The sequence below is a fragment of the Thunnus albacares genome, chromosome 13 (genome assembly GCF_914725855.1).
Source record: "Thunnus albacares chromosome 13, fThuAlb1.1, whole genome shotgun sequence".
In the NCBI taxonomy this organism is placed as follows: Eukaryota; Metazoa; Chordata; class Actinopteri; order Scombriformes; family Scombridae; genus Thunnus; species Thunnus albacares.
In genome coordinates this window covers 18,939,781-18,958,171 of record NC_058118.1, presented here as the reverse complement: position 1 = coordinate 18,958,171, position 18,391 = coordinate 18,939,781, and the positions used below count along the sequence as shown (strand labels likewise).

At 38.2% G+C, this 18,391-nt stretch overlaps 2 protein-coding genes across 3 annotated transcripts; both read left to right on the top strand.

Moving 5' to 3' along the window:
- The first annotated feature begins 1,547 nt into the window (after window positions 1-1,547).
- rnf14 (ring finger protein 14) lies at window positions 1,548-9,115 on the top strand. 2 transcript variants are annotated; one of them, XM_044370900.1, is made up of 10 exons: window positions 1,609-1,653; window positions 2,215-2,270; window positions 2,753-2,911; window positions 3,310-3,440; window positions 3,656-3,845; window positions 5,151-5,536; window positions 5,740-5,968; window positions 6,625-6,797; window positions 7,126-7,256; window positions 7,367-9,115. In XM_044370900.1, exons 3-10 carry the CDS (start codon window positions 2,761-2,763, stop codon window positions 7,425-7,427), a joined length of 1,452 nt encoding a protein of 483 aa, XP_044226835.1. In that variant the 5' UTR covers window positions 1,609-1,653; window positions 2,215-2,270; window positions 2,753-2,760; the 3' UTR covers window positions 7,428-9,115. The 2 variants fall into 2 exon arrangements, with proteins under 2 accessions (XP_044226834.1, XP_044226835.1); XM_044370899.1 differs by lacking the exon at window positions 2,215-2,270 and having other exon boundaries at window positions 1,548-1,653.
- A 1,108-nt stretch (window positions 9,116-10,223) lies between these two features.
- endou2 (endonuclease, polyU-specific 2) lies at window positions 10,224-17,788 on the top strand. Its single transcript, XM_044370939.1, has 7 exons — window positions 10,224-10,421; window positions 12,081-12,248; window positions 13,315-13,417; window positions 14,807-14,928; window positions 15,673-15,785; window positions 16,206-16,359; window positions 17,429-17,788. Exons 2-7 carry the CDS (start codon window positions 12,147-12,149, stop codon window positions 17,681-17,683), a joined length of 849 nt encoding a protein of 282 aa, XP_044226874.1. The 5' UTR covers window positions 10,224-10,421; window positions 12,081-12,146; the 3' UTR covers window positions 17,684-17,788.
- The last annotated feature ends 603 nt before the right edge of the window (window positions 17,789-18,391 follow it).

The window sequence follows — 18,391 nt, the reverse complement described above, 5'->3', positions numbered from 1 at the left end:
AAAACTGGAATGTGCATTTCCTGAGGAAAATGCCTGTGATTGCTGCTGGCTGATTAGACTGCCAGCTGCTACTGCCAGCTGCTGCTGCCAGCTGCAAGTTGCTGCCCCAGCAGCAATTTTTTAAATGTTGTAGCGCCACCTAATGGAGAAATTGTATCAAATGCTATAGACTTGTTCAGCATCCCTGTCTGTTCTGCATTGCCAAATTTGGTTGCAATTGAATGATGCATTTAGGAGATATGAGTTTATGTATATTAGACCACAACTATAAAGATTTGATAACCAATTACAGAGAAACTGTAGAAAATATCCAAAAACAAATATATAAGCTTTGTTCAGGGTCATCCAAATATAGTATATAGTGTGGTGAAGATAAAATAGGATGAAATATGCACAATAAGATTGTATGATTGCTGCAATCACACAATCAAGTTTCTTTCAAAGCTATTCATAGATTTTACCTGGCTAATATATATGTATTTTTTAAAAATCAGAAAATATATTGATATCAGTTGTACATTTTGTTGTAGTTCATCTGAGACTGTGGCTCTCTTATTTTGGTACTGCCCTGTTGTGAGACTCTTGTGTATCTTTATCAACAGCCATATTGATGAACATATTTTATTATTTTGGAAACATACTGTTTGGCATACTTGAAGGTAACTCTTTTCTCATCTCTATATTACTAATCTTTTAATTTTACTGGCTACATTTCATATTCATAAAAGCAAATTTACAGGAAAAAGCCTAACAAAAAAGGTCAAACTATACATTGATTTGATTTGATTTTCCTCTAATCCAAAGGCTGAAAAAAACTATTACCTGTTCGTTTTTTGTTTAAAGGACAGGTTCACAATTTTTCAAGTCTGTCTTAAAACAACAGTCAGGTGCCCAAATAAACATTGAAATAGTTTTTTCTTGCCATAATCATTCCTCCTGTTCATACTGACCATCAGAGGATCCCTGAGGAAACACAAAGAGGGAATTTGATGCTAAAAGAAATTAAATATGGCAAATATCCACTTGATATGACTAACTGAGACTGCTGATGCCTCATATACAATTCAGATAAACCTTTAAATGTACTTTTGCACAAAATGACTCTGTGGTTGGTTGATTTTGGCCCCCATCACTTACATTAAAGCACATTTGAAGGGGATCTTTTAAAAGCCAGTATGAATGATTACAACAAGAAAAATCTCTTTCAGTGTTCATATGGCCAGCTGACAGACTTGAAAAATAGTGAACCTATCCTTAATCTTAGTATGATCTGTAACTCCCCCTAGCTCAAGTGTTTTTTTTTTTTTTTTTACTTTTCTTCTACAAACCATTTTGTGGTAGAAAAACTTGTGATTATTTCTATGTGTCAATAATGAAAAACACACAATGCCAGTCTAAAGTCTGGACACACTTGAATAAGAAAATGTGTCCAAACTGTTGACTGGTACTGTGTTTTGTGTAAGGAAATAAATACAAAAGTAACCTGCAGTACACTAACCAGCCTGTAGGCGACGCTGTGACACATGCGCGCGCGCACACACGCGCACACACACATACACACACATACACACACACACACACACACACACACACAGTTGCCACAGTCATGAACTCGTCAGAAGGCAGGGGTCAGTAGCACTTGGCTTGCACAAGGTAAGAAACACGTTATTTTCACATAATAACGGTGTTACCACACGTGTAGTAGATAACTGTGGCTGTGCTCAGTAGTACAGAAAAACTGACGTTGTTTTGTTGCCGCCACAGATGAAAAGTTACAGCAGGGCCGACCTCCGACTGTAGCCATAGTCACTGTTTACATCAGCTAGCGTTAACATAGCTAGCTAGCTAGCTTTGATGCTTTTCCCTAATGCTAATTGCTAACTGTCTCCTGACGTGAAGTTTGCCAGTTGGCCCCGTCAACACGAGTGACTGTTAAATTATCAATAAATGACGACCACGTCTAATATAGATAAAGTTAACTTTTGCTAGCTAGCATGCTAACATTGGAGCCACTGTGTAGCCTAACGTTAGCTAAGGCAAGCTGACGTTATGTCACAAAGTTACGTTAGATTTAGTAATATTTTGCTCCATTAATGTAACGCCATTGACTTAAGAGGATAACAGTTAAAGAATAAATTCACAATTTTTCAAGTCTGTCTTAAAACAACAGTCATGAGGCCAAATGAACATTGAAACAGGTTTTTCTTGCTACAGTCATTCTTGCTCTTCATACTTGCCTTAAGAAGATCCCTTGATAATGTACTCACAATGTAAGTGATGGGGACATAATCCACAAACCTCCTTCTGTACAAAAATGTATTTAAAAGTTTATCTGAAGCTAATATGAGGCTTCAACTGTCCAAATGAGTCAAATCAATTAGATATCTTTCAACGTTATAGTCTTTTTAGGGTTCAAGTCCCTCTTTTTGGTACTATACTTCCACTGCAGCTCAACAGGGGAACACTGTCTGGGGAAACACAAAGAGGGAATTTGATGCTAAAAAGACTGTAAGTGTGGTAGATATCCACTTGATATGACTAACTCAGATTGCGGAAGCCTTATATAATATATTATATATGTGTTTTCGTATTGATAGTAGTAATAAAGGTGATTAGTTGGACCTCTCTCTGACTGTGTGATATCTGGCATACCTCACCTTTGCTACATTGATGTGTCGCTACTACTCTTCATTCTTTTTTTGTTGACTTTCATAATGATGAATTTATGTCCCACATGTTACTGTTGTTGCAGGAATGTAAATGTCTGAGGACAGGGAAGCCCAGGAGGATGAGCTGCTTGCTTTAGCAAGTATCTACGATGAAGAGGAGTTCCACCGGGCGGAGTCGGCACAGGGAGGAGAGATCCAGCTCTGTCTGGAGCTCCCCTCCGACTTTAAAGTTGTTGTTAAAGGTACAGCTGTCAGTGAAACTGTGTAAAGGAAGAAGAGCAAGGTGTACAACTCATTTGCAAGCATTGTAGGCACTTTTCATATAATGTCTGTCCTATAGATGCCAATGTAAATTCATATTTTCTTGATAAAGTTACACTCTTCTTCTCTCATAATACTACTAGGGCTGTCAATTATTTTCTTGATTCATTGATTAGTTGTTTGGTCGATAAAATGTCAGAAAATGGTGAAAAGTGTACCATCATCAGCTTACCATCATAGAGGACTAAAGAAACCAGAACAAAATTACATTTTAGAGGCAACTAATTGATTAATCGTTGCAGCTCTAAATACTATTAAGACATATTTGTTAGATGCACTCTAATAAGGATTATAATAAAATCTTCTCTGTCTATTGCAGGAGAGACACTGACTGAATACAATGTCTGCTTCTTACCTCCTTTGGTGCTCAACTTTGAGATTCCTGCGGACTATCCATCCACATCCTCACCAATCTTCACTCTCAGCTCTAAATGGATGACCAGAGCACAGGTAAGACTCATGCTGGCCAATATGATTCTTTACTACATCACTGTCCAAAAACCTGCATATGTCGGCAATGTTTGGCAAATTAATCAAACTGAGTGTCAACTAAGTAGCTGTAAAGGAATTACTGTCCTTCTGTAAAATGGTATCACTCAAAAGAAAGTTTCTGGGCAGTCACTCTCAATACCTTTTCCTTCTCCTTTATCTTTTTACCTCCTCAGATGAGCTCTCTTTGCAGACGCCTGGATGAGCTGTGGGAGGAGAACCAAGGCTATGTGATTCTTTTCACATGGATCCAGTTTCTCAAAGAGGAGGCTCTGGACTTTCTGGGCATCCAGTCTCCTCTTGAAGTCACAAGGACAGGAGGTAAAGCGGGTGCTGAGCGCAGGAAAGCCGACCATGCAGCCACAGGTAATGCTTGTGATCCTAACAGTTTTGTTTTGCTTGTGCGGATGCATCTGCATTAGCTAAGATAACTCTCCCTCATACCTCTGTGATAGTCATGCCACCAAATTATTTATTTATCTACAAAAAGTAGGTAATATTTTGTAATTTCCTTTCATTTAGAGTGAAAGTGAAAGAAGAACTAGGTCAGTCCAAGTACAAATATGCTGTTCTGCTATTCTTGTCTTCGGCTGACACTGTAGATTGAACGTGTACAGAACCAGCAATTATAGGTATACTATGCAGGTTTTGTCGGTTGCTGTTTGTAAACACAACATTCAGAGTTGTCTCCTCCTCTCCGGCTAAATACCAGAGCATGAGCGAGAGAGAGAGACAGCAGAGGTGGTTGAGTGAGCTAGAGAGTGAATGAAGAGAGGGAGTGGCGGTAGCGAGCACAAAGCAGTGAATCAGATAAATAAAACGTTATTTTCTGATTGTTTCACGACAGCTACGTTCTAAAGCACAAATAAACACACCCACACCTCTGCACAACCCTGCTGGACAGTACCGCATTGCCGGATTTGGTGTGATTGCAGTGCACATTTCATCCTGTCCACTGTGGCCTCTCTGCTCTCCGTGTGTGTGTGTGTGTAGCTCGCTCAGCCCCGCCCCGCCCTCGGTCAAACAGAGACAGAGACCTGTTATCTTTATACATCCATGACACAGACAGAGAGGAGAGAGACAGAGACAGCAATGTAACCTGGTCGCTACGTTTTTATAGAGTACCGACCTCACACCCTGTGTGCTGTTATTGGCTGAGGGCTACACACCCACTGCCCAAAGGTTGACACCCAGAAAGGTCCTGAACACAGCAAAATAATAAGAAAATACAGGCAGAGGGCAGGGTCTCTGTAGATACACTGCCACACACTTCTAGTAGGTATAAGTGATGATTGAGAGGGATTATTTTTTTGTGAGTCTATACATTGATTTTTAGAAAAATTCTGCATAGTATGTCTTTAACATTTATCCATCCTTAATTGTTATAAAACAGTTGCTGGTGTCTCAAACAAGTGCTTTATATGATAAATGCTAACTAGAATCCCCCATGACAAGTATTTTTCCTCCCACTGGGAAAAATATGTTATTTTTCCTAAATGTGAATTTTGCTAAATTATTTGTTAGGAGCACAGATATTTGGTGACTGGAATTGCAGTAATTGTGTCAACTGGTGCTCCTCTATTTGAGTTTTGTAAAAAAAATTAACTTATTAAAAGTACATTTTGGTGTTTTTTCAAGGGGTAATAAATAATGTTTCTCAATTTTGTTAAGCTCTGACCCAGGGCGGGAGTCATTCTGAAAAAGCCGAAGAGAAGAAAAGAGAAGTGAAGAAGGAAAAGTGTGAACAACAGTTGCCATCGTCTTCTCAACTGGACCCGCGGGCCGTTCTGTTGATGGACCCGCGCGCCGACCTCCTACCTCAGCTCCTGGACTTTGACGAGACGCAGCGCCAGAGAGTGTTTGACTGCAAGGTGTTCTGCTGCGGTATCTGCTTTGTAGAAAAACTGGGCTCCAACTGCCTCTGCTTCAAGGAGTGCCAGCATGTCTACTGCAAGGCCTGCATGACTGAATACTTCCAGATCCAAATACGGGACGGCAACGTTCAGTGCCTTAATTGCCCTGAGCCCAAATGTACCTCCTTAGCCACACCTTCGCAGGTGAGAAAGTGATAAAGTATGTTTGTGTTTATTTATAGTTGGTCAATTGTAATGTGATCCAAAACAGGCATTTACCTCACACTTTACAAAGTGCTATTTCATGTTTTAATCAAATTCCCCTTCTAATTGTATTTTAAAAGTTTCCCCAACCCCTATCACTTTTAATGAAACAGCTCCTCCTCCTTTCTGCTTTCATCTATCAGGTGAAGCAGCTGGTGGATGAAGAGCTGTTTGCACGTTATGACCGTTTGCTGCTCCAGTCCAGTCTGGACCTCATGGCCGACGTGGTCTACTGTCCCCGCCAGTCCTGCGGCACCGCTGTTATGGTGGAGCCAGACACAACCATGGGCATTTGCTCGGCCTGCCAGTATGCCTTTTGCACACTGTGCAAGCTGGGCTATCACGGTCTCTCCAACTGTAGAATCAATGCAGGTAATGTCGCTGAAATTACACCTATTTTGTTTATAAGGGTAACAAGGGAAGAGTTCTTTTGTACGTATTATTGACGTAATTTAATGTCAGGTAAAAGCCTTATTTCATAAGTTGCTCTACAGGAATTTAAAGTTGTTTTTTATCTCTTACCATGTTGAAACACACTCAGTTTCTACATAACATGTTGATTAAAATATTTGCATTTTTGAAGCTTTGTAGCAACAGGTTGGCCTATTAAGTATCAAATACTTTCTTCAGAATGACAGGGATGTGTTTATGTCTTTGAAGAGAATTAGTAGTGAGTGTTTACTTAATTAATTTCAGTTTTTCCCCCTGGTGTTTTTTGTTTTAATGGAGAAAAACGTGTAATTCTAAACTATCAAATTATCTTTCAGTTCATCCTCCTCTCTTGGTCTGCTGCATGTCTATGTGAACTATTAACTAACTGTACACTTGTGATGTGTGTTCAGTTATTTATGGAGTCAAGACATTATGAGTAATACTAGTCAGCATAATAATAATATGTGCTAGAAGGGTAAAAAATATTACAAGAGAGGGTGAATTAATTGGTACTGGATGACATTTTATCAATCCCAACCTTGAGTCTTCAGGTAAAAAAGACTGCGGTCCCTGTTTTTTTTTGTCTTGTGCCACAGATGAATTGCGTAACCTCAAAGATGAGTACCTGTCAGCCACTAATGAGGGCAAAAAGTTCATGGAGCAGCGCTTTGGGAAGAGGGTGATCCAGAAAGCAGTGGAAGAGTCCTTTAGCAGAGACTGGCTCAATGAGAACTGCAAATGCTGCCCACGCTGTGGCACTAATATACAGGTGGGCTCCCCCTGCTGGTAACAGCACAGTAGCACAGACTTTGTTCGTCAGTGCTGACAGTTTTGAATATGAAACAAACAGCACATTTATTCTCATTCTTAACATTGTACACAGACGATAGATTAACTGTAACCTGTGTTTGTAGAAACGTCTCTTAACAGTCCCAAAAGCCTTTCCGTTTCAAATGTACAGACTATTATGTATATCATGTATTATATATTATATTTTTTTGCTGTCCCTGATGATTCCTCGTCCAGTCTCAGATTATCTGTTACTATTGATGCTAACTGAGTCCTCTCCCGCCAACGTCCTCTCTCCATCTCTCTAGAAAGTGGACGGCTGCAACAAGATGACCTGTACCTCATGTAGACAATACTTCTGTTGGCTGTGTCTGGGCCTTCTCAGCAAAGTCAACCCTTACAGTCACTTTAACAACCCACATTCACCTTGTTACAACCAGTGAGTGATTATTTCTCTTAGTGTAGTCACCATTTCTTTCTTTCTTTCTTTTCTTTCTTTTGTTGTACACAGTAAACATGTTTGAATGTGTCTTTTCTTATCCGTTGTAGACTCTTTCATGGTGTGGATCTTGACGAAGAAGATGCCTTCTGGAGTGATGAAGAGGACTGATACTAGTGCAGTACCTCACTGCTGTATTTTCCATCTGAATGCACTTTATCTCACCTAACCATCACTTCACCTGTGACTCTCACTACGCCTGCAGTAGCACAGCAGTGCCACTACCATGGTGTCATCGTTTGTGTTTTGAATATGATCCGGCAACTTGGGTATAAAACATTCAATGCCTGGGTGTAAATTGTTTATATTTACTTAACATATGACAGACGTCATAAGTATATAGAAATATTCAGGCGTGAATGTAGTCTAAAGGAAAGTTTGAGCTTTTATCTCAGAGAAATTCAGCTGTGATTTGAAATGATTTCAGTTTGGTATTGTGATATATATTTTCTAAAAAAAAAAACACCAAAAAAAAAAACAAGCCCACTCTTGTGGTTATTGAGCATCAAAGCCACATACTTGCACAACTATGTATTGATGCTCATTAGTGGCTATTGTCTTTCAAACCTTTAAAATATGACAGTGTCATAGGACTGTACTTTTAATTTTAAAAAAATGCATCAATTAGAGAACTACTTTCTTTCCTGATTGGACATCCACATCATGATGGGTTTTGGCATCTCACAGGTTTATAATGATCAAGAGCTGATAACTGAGCCACTGACCAAGCTCGTTTGTTACATTAAAACACGTTTGCTACCAGTTAACCGGCAAATTAGGTGAAAGAAGATCTTGTATTTGCCCTTCTTTGTCATATTAAAGTATCCTGCTTGTTAAATAGTATCTTAAAGTATAGCTAGCTTTATGTCACATGTCAAAATTATGACACAGCTAACTTTTCTTTTAAGCAAGCTTCATGGGGGATATTTAAGTGAATTTCAAGATCTAAACAAGATGCTTGCACACACACATAGACACATAGAGGATGAAAGCATTGACACACCAAGAGACTCTTCACTCAACCATAATTCCAAAACTGAGGTTTTTTTTTTTTTTCAGCTTTAGTCTAAATGGGAAACCCTTATACTCCCCTTAGACTGATACAATGTGTGAAACTTTTCTCTTTTGTTTTAATTATGTTTAGATGAGATTTTTCTTGAGATGAGATCATTTACAGGAACATTAAATGATGAGTCAATCAGTGTGGAAAGAGGGAAAGAGAGACAGTGGTTGTGGGGTTTATAATTATTTGTTTGAGTTATATGTATTTGCCCGTAGAGAATGTAATAATGGAGGACATTAACAGTGGATCATCAAGACCGGTGTGAGAAAGGAAATCCTCATTTGGCATTTAGTGATGGTTTGACTAGATTCATTTACATCGTTCTTTGTACAGCTGATGTTTAATGTTGCCAAATATGTTTATGAAAGGGGGGCACAGCATTTTGATAATGTCTAGATATACAAAAGGTATTTTGTATAAAGGTAATTATATATATTTTTAACAGTTTATCCCATTCAAGCAATTTGGCCAGAAGTTAAACCCTCATATCAGATCTGGTATTTTTCAACATTAATAAATAAATTTGCTCCTGTGTAGACTACTTTGGGAATTGATGCTGGTCTGGACAGGTAAAAAGACAATCTCTTGTTCAGTCTTGAAATGCACATGGATTCACTTTACCCATCAGTGCAGATCCACTGACCCACTTCATGTTTCATTCAAGAAAAGTTTTATTCAAGAATCTTGTTAAAATGCATTCAGCATTCTGTTCCTCAAAATAAATGTTATCACTTAACATGTTGTCTGTTTTAATCATTGAATGGGACAAAAATGCTAATTTGGTGCCAGTATAATGGTGTTTCCTATTGTTATGGGGTCATGAGACAGTTTATTGCAAGTGTTTATAGGTATTTTAAGCTGTTTTACTCTCATAAGTTGTACCTCAAAAATATATACCTCCTATGAGGACCATAATTAGGCTCCACAGAATATTAATATGATACAGCTTGCCGCCAAGGTGACGTTACCATGCCTCTTTACTGCCATTTCTCCTGGGTTTTTACAGTAAGGTTAAATTCATAGTGTTCTTGTTTCAATTTCACTGAGGCTCACAGCGCCTTTTTTCACATGTAGAGGTGTGATTTTTTTTCTCACTCAACACACTGCTGACTCATTCACATATGAAACTTATAGGTGGGTAAGGTTGAGCTATATTACTCAAGACTCCAAAGTTCAGTTTCCTTTAAGATACTGTTTTTACAGCTCTCAATTTTATGGTTCTATAAATATAGCGTTCAGTGCAAAAAGTGAAAATAACGCAATTGAAAACAGTTCAGATGGTTACATATATGTATGAATATATACATTGTTTTGATGTGTCATTCAACAAGAATGTTTTAGAAGTTTTAAAGATAATGAAGAAAATGATACAAGAAAATAGAGAACATACATTTTTACTATGTGGGTTTTTTTTGTGGATTATGAGAATTTTTTTTTCCCTCAGTTTTTACTAAACCCTTTTCAGACTATGGATCATTTAGAATAAAATGTCAAAATCAAACACTAGAGAACAACTCCCGAACCAAGATTGAGTATTTGCAGTTACGTTGAAAATTTAGCTTTCTGTGGTGCTTCAAGTACACTTTTAACTATACCTTTACAACATCTGGTTACCTGAAACATGACCCATATTTACCCTGTAATCCCGAAGTTGTGCTGTTACAGAGAGAGAAACAATGAAATACTAAAGAAACAAAGAGCCCTGAGATTGAAAAGAGACAACATTGTGTAATCCCTTTGGCTAGAGTTGCTGACAGGGGATAACCCTTTAAAATGGCCCCTCTCTCCTGTCCTGTCCCATCCCCTGCCTCGTGCTCTATGCCCCCCCCCCACCCTCTGTCTTTCTCCATACACGCTGACAGACAGACTGGCTGACTGACTGAACTGTTACTATGCCCCTAAAGACACCTGCTCTCATAAACACAGGAAGCCATCAACAGCAGCACCTGGCCAACACCGAGGAACATCACCAACCCTTCAAGCATTAATTGCTTTCTCCTCACTTAACCATAACAGCAGCAGGACAACACTCAAAGGAAAAGGTCAGTGGATTTTGATGTGGTGGCTGATGGGGATGCGGTCTGGGACTCGGACACGGAGCTCAGTGTCATGGATGTGAGATGTGTTGTCAGCCATGATTTCGGGGAATGCAGTGGTGGTACACAAATGTTGAGTTGTATGGAAAAGCTTTTTCATGGGGAAGCTATTATGTTTTTACAACGCTGTGGACGATTATAGGCCTACATTACCTTCATGATAACCAGTGTTTTGTGATTATGTGTAAAGTCTTGACTATTAAAATGATCTTTCTGGTAACAAAAATCAACTCATTAAGTATTTTAATAGTAGCATTTTGATATGATGTTTTTTTTATTTATCACCTTCTTTATAAATTAAAGCTACCTTTAGCAGGGGATCGTTAAATATGAATGAATGAATGAATGAATGACGTATTTCAACTATGCTCAGCCTGCATGCGCTTCAAAGACCTCAAATAAAGAATGACATTTTCAATCACTACTATACTACTAGTCAAAAAAAATAAAGGAAACTAATTTGAGTAATTGTCACAATCATATTTTCAGACCTTTACGTCTACAACAATATTCATAAATCACTGACAAAACATGTACAGCATCATAGTGGAGAAATCAGAATAAATACTCATTAAATAACACGCCTCATCTTCTTTTCAAGGCTTTAAAGACAAAGTTATCAAAATGAAATACATCAAAATCAGAAACAAATATCACAAAATCATGCGTACACCAGAATATTTCGGGTTTTTGTCAAATCATTTAATGGAAAATTGACTTTCATTATAATCATTACAGTATACACATTACAAAATGGGACTAATTTTCCACTTCTCGAAAGTCACACAGCTCACACGTTCAATTACACCCTTGAATATTCACCAACCTCTATTACTCAGCAGAGGAAAAATACCAGTTTATACCAGTAAGTGAGCGGTAACATACATGATGTACATGAGTGCTCTCATTTCTGACAGCTAGAAGCATTTGAAGGAAAATAAACTCATCTGTGAAAGTGTATGAGCAACAAATGAATTATTAATAAAATGCTCTTCAAGTCAAAGACACAACTTTATAGGATTTGGATTTATCTGTTTAATAACTCATTAATTGACAATAGTTAATTATTTGAATCTAAAAAGGAATTAATGTATTAGTAAACTAAATGCCTTGACATATATCTGAGGTCTTTAAGCTTTTCCTCCCATGTTTCCCATGTTACATCAAGTTAATGTTTTGGAATTCAATTCTGAACACAACTTGATTTTTAAAATAATATTTTTCAGGTCTTTACAGATAAAAAATAAACTTAACACTTACTTTAAAGATCATCAGTCATCTGACAAGTATTAAAATCCTCAATGTCCATAGATACCTTCACGCAAAATTATCTCATAAACACAAAAGTCCATAGATGGTTTAGCAGTGCATCATATTTTCTTATCATGTTATATTTGCATATAAACACTAAAATGTGCAATATCTCCTAAACTCCTAAACACAAAATATAAAGTACCACTACCTCAAACTGAATATTTTACTACAGTAGAGTACTTTTTGTTGCTGTCCACTGCTGAAGCTCACTGCTCAAACATCTTGATTTTAGTCAAAGTGCCTCCAAGCCTATAGCAGCAGAATCTTCATGAACTGTTTCTTTCCTGTCAGAGACGCACTGAGACCAAACCATCTACAGCTCGTCCACTGCGGGACCAAGAACACGACGGTCGTATCATGATTGAGAGTGACAGAGAGCTGTCGTCCATGGTGCAGGAACTATGGGACAATGATGTCAACAGACTCAAACCTGGAAAAGACTACAGGATCTCTCTGCAGGTGCACCACACACACACACACACACACACACACACACACACACACACACACACACACACACAACCCCAACCCTAAAAGTAACCACTACTTGCCTAACCCTAAACCTTATCCTAACCTTAACCACTGATCCAAAAATCAGTGTTTTGCCAATTGGGGACATGGCTTTGGTCCCCAGTCGGACAAGCTGTCCCCAATCAACTGGTCTTAAGTCTGAAATTTGTCCCCAAAAGTAACCTATGACAGACCCACATGCACACACACTTTTGTGATTGACACAATCACAATTAAACACTTGTGTATCCATAAAACCAGAGCCTCATGTTGGTTTTGTATACCACTTTAAAGCAGCTTTCATCACATCTAACATCAATAAATATCCATGAATGAATGAATGTTAAGACATTAATATAATTCTGGTGAATAAACTGGCCTCTACATTGCATTGTACCTTGTGAATTTACCATGAAATTGGTTTGCTTTATCGCACAAAACAGAAAGTGGGCGCTGCTCTACCACTGCAAACAGAGCTGAATCACTGTATGAGGTGAGAGGCTGAGAGAAAAAGCACTTTTGTGTGCTTTCCCTTTTTAGTATAAAAGAGAAAACTTATTGAAGACATACTGAAGAGGTAAAAAAAACATATATCTGACAAGCAGCAATGGGGATTATGGGAATTAAATGGCAGAACAGTTTTTAGGCTACACTGCAGAAAAAACGGGGGAGAGCATGATGATGTGATAAATGTGGGAAATTGTATGATGGCAGTTGTGCTTGTGTATTTATTTTTAGTTCTGTTGGATTTCACAGTTCTTCTGTACCACCTGGCCATCTGAATAAAAGATACACATTACTTCCAAATTTATATTTTTACTTACAATTGTCCCAGTTATTGTCTCACACAGTGGCAATACATCCATGTTGCAAAGGTATCTCTGATTTGATACGAAATGTATCACTGGAAGCATACAAGAACATCTGATGAACAGCAGGTTTAAAGATGTGACCCTTTATCACCTATTTACCCAAAGCAAACAGCTGAGTTTGAGTGATTCTCTTCCTGCTTCAGGGCAAAGCTGGAGACAGCATGGCCAACGACAACAACGATGGAGCAGGATATCCTCTGTTTACATTTGTTGATGAGAACATTTTCAAAAAGGAGACTTTTTTAGGTAAGTGCATGAAGGTAACATTTTTCGGGAATGGTATACAGACTCACTTCTGAATGCAAATTGTAAAATTTTAGTCAAAAGCAAGTTCTCTTTCTTCATGCCTTAATATAAAGTGTCTTCCACCTGTTTCTCTGGGATGAAGCAGCTTACAGTGAGATATTTTGGATGGGTACAAGTCTGTTACTGCATCTTACTGTACACACAAAATGTTGAATGTTGGATATTCCACTGCACCGTTTGCCAGTTTGATACCATCCTCCTCATCACCTCCCTTTAGAGTAAAGCTTTTTCATCTACTCATAATCTCCTTATGACGAACAGTGGCGCGTTGCATAATCACAGAGCAAGCAGAGTTCACTGCGCTGGCTGGGGGACGTCCTGTTGTAGAAGGATGCTCTTCTCCAAACACTGTCCTCTCCTTCAAGTCTTTCTCCACATGATGATGAACTGCTGAGGCGTGTTTCCTTCTGGCGCTTGGGTGTATTCACAGATTCACGTTGTGCAGCATGTCAGAGAAAGCAATGTCCTCGCACAGAGCTGCATAGGGACATGAGTTATGTAACTGTTGGTATTCAGAGTTCACTCTGAGGCCGGTGTCCCATTGAAAAAAGGAGGATCCCTCCCCTCACCCCCCCCCCCCCCCCCCCCCCCCCCTTGCTAGTTTTGTACTGTTTGTCCACTAGTCTCTAGCAACCTGCTTCGCTGTCCATCACCTGGTTTCTAGAGCTGGGATCCTCTTTCATTTTTTAAACCAAATGTATCCAAGTAGACAATAAACCTCAGTTTTTGGACTTTTTTCCAGTACAGTAAGATTTTTAGAATGGCTTTTTAAACTGCGCGAGGGTACATGATAGCAAATTGTCCCCCTGGAACAAACACATGGACCCCTGATCACCATCAGTTTGCACTACTTTTATATAACAGGTTAGCATGATGTAGGTGACATCCTATATGCCATAACTGTGAAAGAAAAGTTTCCAAAAGCTCAAGCAGATAAACAATGATTGGAGGTACACTGCTGTACTTGATAATGAGGAATATTAAAAAGGTACCACAGTATCAAAAACTAGATGGCAACATTCCCACACTTTATTTATGATATTAAGAAATGTGTGAGTTTACTTCTCACAACAAACTCTTTCCCAAACTGTTTCTGTCTAAACTCTAATGAGCTGCAGGTTTGTGTATTCGGTATTGCTCAGCTGTCATTGTAATAGTCATGATACTCATCTTCCCTGGCTTGGAAAGTCCTTAAACATGTTACATTTTAACACAGCATAATATGTTAATACCCACACATATTTTTTTTTACTGTTGCATCTGTGTTGAAAAGTTACATCATGACTAAAACAAATCAAATCACTTATCAAAGGGTGTTTGTTTCTGCAGCCTTTATCTCTCTCTTGGATAACTATGTGAGTGACACCGGCGAGCCAGAGATTGTAACCCCCGAGGAGGTGGCAGAGAACCACAAGTTCCTGGACTCCATCGTTAAGACTCCCACTATGAAGGTACCAGCGGACAGTTTTGGGAAATAAACTGCCCCTCTTTGCTTTTCATCTCTACCAAAGAATCAATTAAAACTCATTTAGAGTCGCTCAGTTGGTTCAATATTGATATAATACAATTAAACTGATACATAGTGTTTTATCTCTAGTATATCTTTATTGGTTTCTACAATGCTTTATATGCATGCTAAGTCGCGCCTTGCTCTGCTTCTGAATGGTCCATTGCTTAATAGTTTTTTTTTATTATAGCTCTATACTGTCCTATAGGTGAAAAGTCAGTTCAGTTAACAGATATTCAATCCCATACTCATCTAGTAACTGGCCTTGACAAAAAAAAGCACAGTCAGATTCCAACTATTGCAGAACAAGAATGCAAATAAATTATAATTAGAACTGCAAAATTATAAACTATTTAATTAAATAAAAAAGAAAAAAAAAACAATCCTGAAACAATCTGAATCTTGACACAGACTTTCATAGCAATATGTATTATTATTTGTGTGTGTATGTACGTATTTGTATTTGTATTTGTGGAGTACACTTATGTTTCACCCACTAATGGATTCTCTTTGTCAGACTCTGTATGCTGTCGTACATGTTATGTGTGTATCTTTGTTGGTTAATTGTGGATGTAATTCCTTAATGAACTCAATTATAAAAAGAAAAAAAAAGCAAAATCAGCTAATTATATACTAATAAAAAACTTAAAGATGATATTTCATTCACTTTAGTTCCTGTTTCTTTCAGATAGCTCATAAATACCTGGTAGAGAAGCACCTCTCTCCTCGGGATGAGACGCAATTCAAGGAGCAGCTGTACAGGATCTGGTTTGAACTTTATGCAAGGAGAGGATCCAGCAGGTGGGTGGACGCTGGCACAGCACTTCAGTGTAACTTCACCAGTGGAATCTGCCACTATGATGGTGACTGTCTTACTCTGAGTAACTGAGAGGGACTTGTCCATACTGAAAATGTTTATCTGTAGCCGTTTCTGCAGCCACTAAACACCACATTTTGTCCAAATGACGCATGATTTAATACAATTTTGGTCATTTTCATAGATGCCAAGCGGCAGAGTTTAGAGTTATATAGCTCCATGTGCTTTATAATTAACAGTATATTGAGCTTAGGGCATGACAGAATTACACTTTTTGAAAATGTATTTCTGCTTGTAACAAGTAACTGACACTAAAGCCTGGAAAGCTTCCAGTACATCAGCATGACAACATATCAGCAGACAGTGTTTGTGGTCTGACCTTCTTCCTCTCTGTCTCCCAACAGGCCAGACTCTTCGGGTTTTGAACACGTGTTTGTTGGAGAGACGAGAGGAGGGCGGACTGTCATCGGCTTTCACAACTGGATCCAGCTCTACTTACAAGAGAAGCTGGGACACATCGATTACAAAGGCTACAGCGTCACTGCAAATTCACCCCAGGTATATTGTTGTTGAGTGTTTCCGGCTTTAACTAAGATGTATGAAACTGGGGCAACTAATGTATGTGTATTATATTATACAGTATGTATAATATAGGACAAACATTACTGTATTTGTCAAGTATTTAAAGTTATTCTCAGCTTTCTTTTTGCACTTGGAAAGACTATTTGACTCTTTTCTGTCTCTTTGCACTCTCTCTGACCTCATCTTTCTTGCACACTGATGAGAAACCTCACATCCTGCTGTGACCAAGTTTACTCTCTCGCTTTCTGCTCAGCTCTCTGTGTTTTGTCTTTCTAACCTGAATGTCTAACCCAAGTCACTGAGAAAACATTGACACTACTTACTGTATTTGGGTAAGTTGTTTTTAGGTGACTTGTAAAACTTTACACCAAGTTTTGGAGGATATTTACCTGCTGGTCAGTAAAATCTTTAAGCGATTAACCAAGACTAACTTTTTAGTAAACAAAACCAAAAAAAAAGGGATCTGTACATACATTTTCAATATGAAATCGTGTGGCCAGGTTTATTTTTTGGAGGTTTGAGGTGAGTCACCACATATTTCCTTTTTCTACATACCAGTTCTAGTTTTAGTTTCCTGTTATTTGAAACAGTACATCATTTTCATATCATATTTTGTATAATTCTCACCCCTGCGCAGTTTCCAAGTACTATGCAGCATACTTCATGCCATTTTTTTTTAGCCCTAATCTTGTTTGTTGATCTGTTAAAGTTATGAAGTTATATAAAAGTATTTGTCTAGAACATTGGACCTCAGGGACACAATTATGTTGACCAGTGTTGACCAGTGGGACAATCTTCACAAAATATGTACATGATATGAGTAATTTCTGTGTTCCTACAATATATCATATGTAGCAAGTGGAGAGTGAAATTCAATCTAATTTGTTGTCTCAGTCTGACCTCCTGTTCATCTCAATTTAAAATATGCTTCTTTCTCTGATGATACTGTGCTGACACCTTAAACAGCAGGCGTCTGTTTCAGTCTCTCACCATCTCTCTCCTCACTTCTTCCATGACATGACATTTCTTTTCCTTCTCACTGCAGCCCGATGAGAACAAACACATCCTGGCGCTACAGTTCAGCTGGAAGAACGGTATAAAGCCCAAGGGCAGCATCTTCATTGGCGTCAGTCCTGAGTTCGAGTTCGCCCTCTACACTCTCTGTTTCCTCTCCTCACCCAATGAGCGTGTCAAAGTCCAGTTCAGTTTCTACGAGGTGGAGATTGTTTGCCACCACTACAACCAAAAGCACATAGGCACCACTTACCCTGTGCTCCTTAATTACCAGAAACATAAGTAACTGGACTTGAAAGCAGTTTGAGATATAACTTCTCAAATACTTGAGCTTGCATACAAAATGTCACAGGTATTGTTGTTGTCTTTTTTATCCTAAATAAAGATACAATAAAACCTTACAAGACCCAGTAGCATTTGTTTTTGTTGTTTCTGAGAGTGTGTTGAGGAATAAATAAAGTGCATTTACTCAAGTACTGTACGTAAGTACAGTTTTGAGGTACTTGTACTTTACTTGAGTATTTCACTTAGATGCTACTTATACTAGATACTTCCACTCCACTCAGAGGGAAATATTGTACTTTCTACTCCACTACATTTATTTGACAGCTTTAGCTACTTTCCAGATGAAGATTTGAAACAATGGATAATATAATAAGCTTTTAAAATACAACACATTGATGAAACCAGTGGTTTCCATCCTTGTTAGAGTTTGACGTCTTACAAAAAGCAGAGTGCAGTCGGAGTCACATTTCAGATGTCTATGAGTTGTTAACAGCTCCACTAAATAGTGATTTTTCCATGTAAACTTCTCATATGATTTCATTTCAATAAATGTTCAAATGATCCAATATTTCACCAAAAATCAAAGATTAGAGAAAAAGTCCAAAAACTGAAAACAGATTTGTGTATCAGAGCTTTGTTTTTTCTTCTTTCCTCTCTCATTAATCATCTCACCACCATCTCACAATTTATGTCACATCTTATACTGATT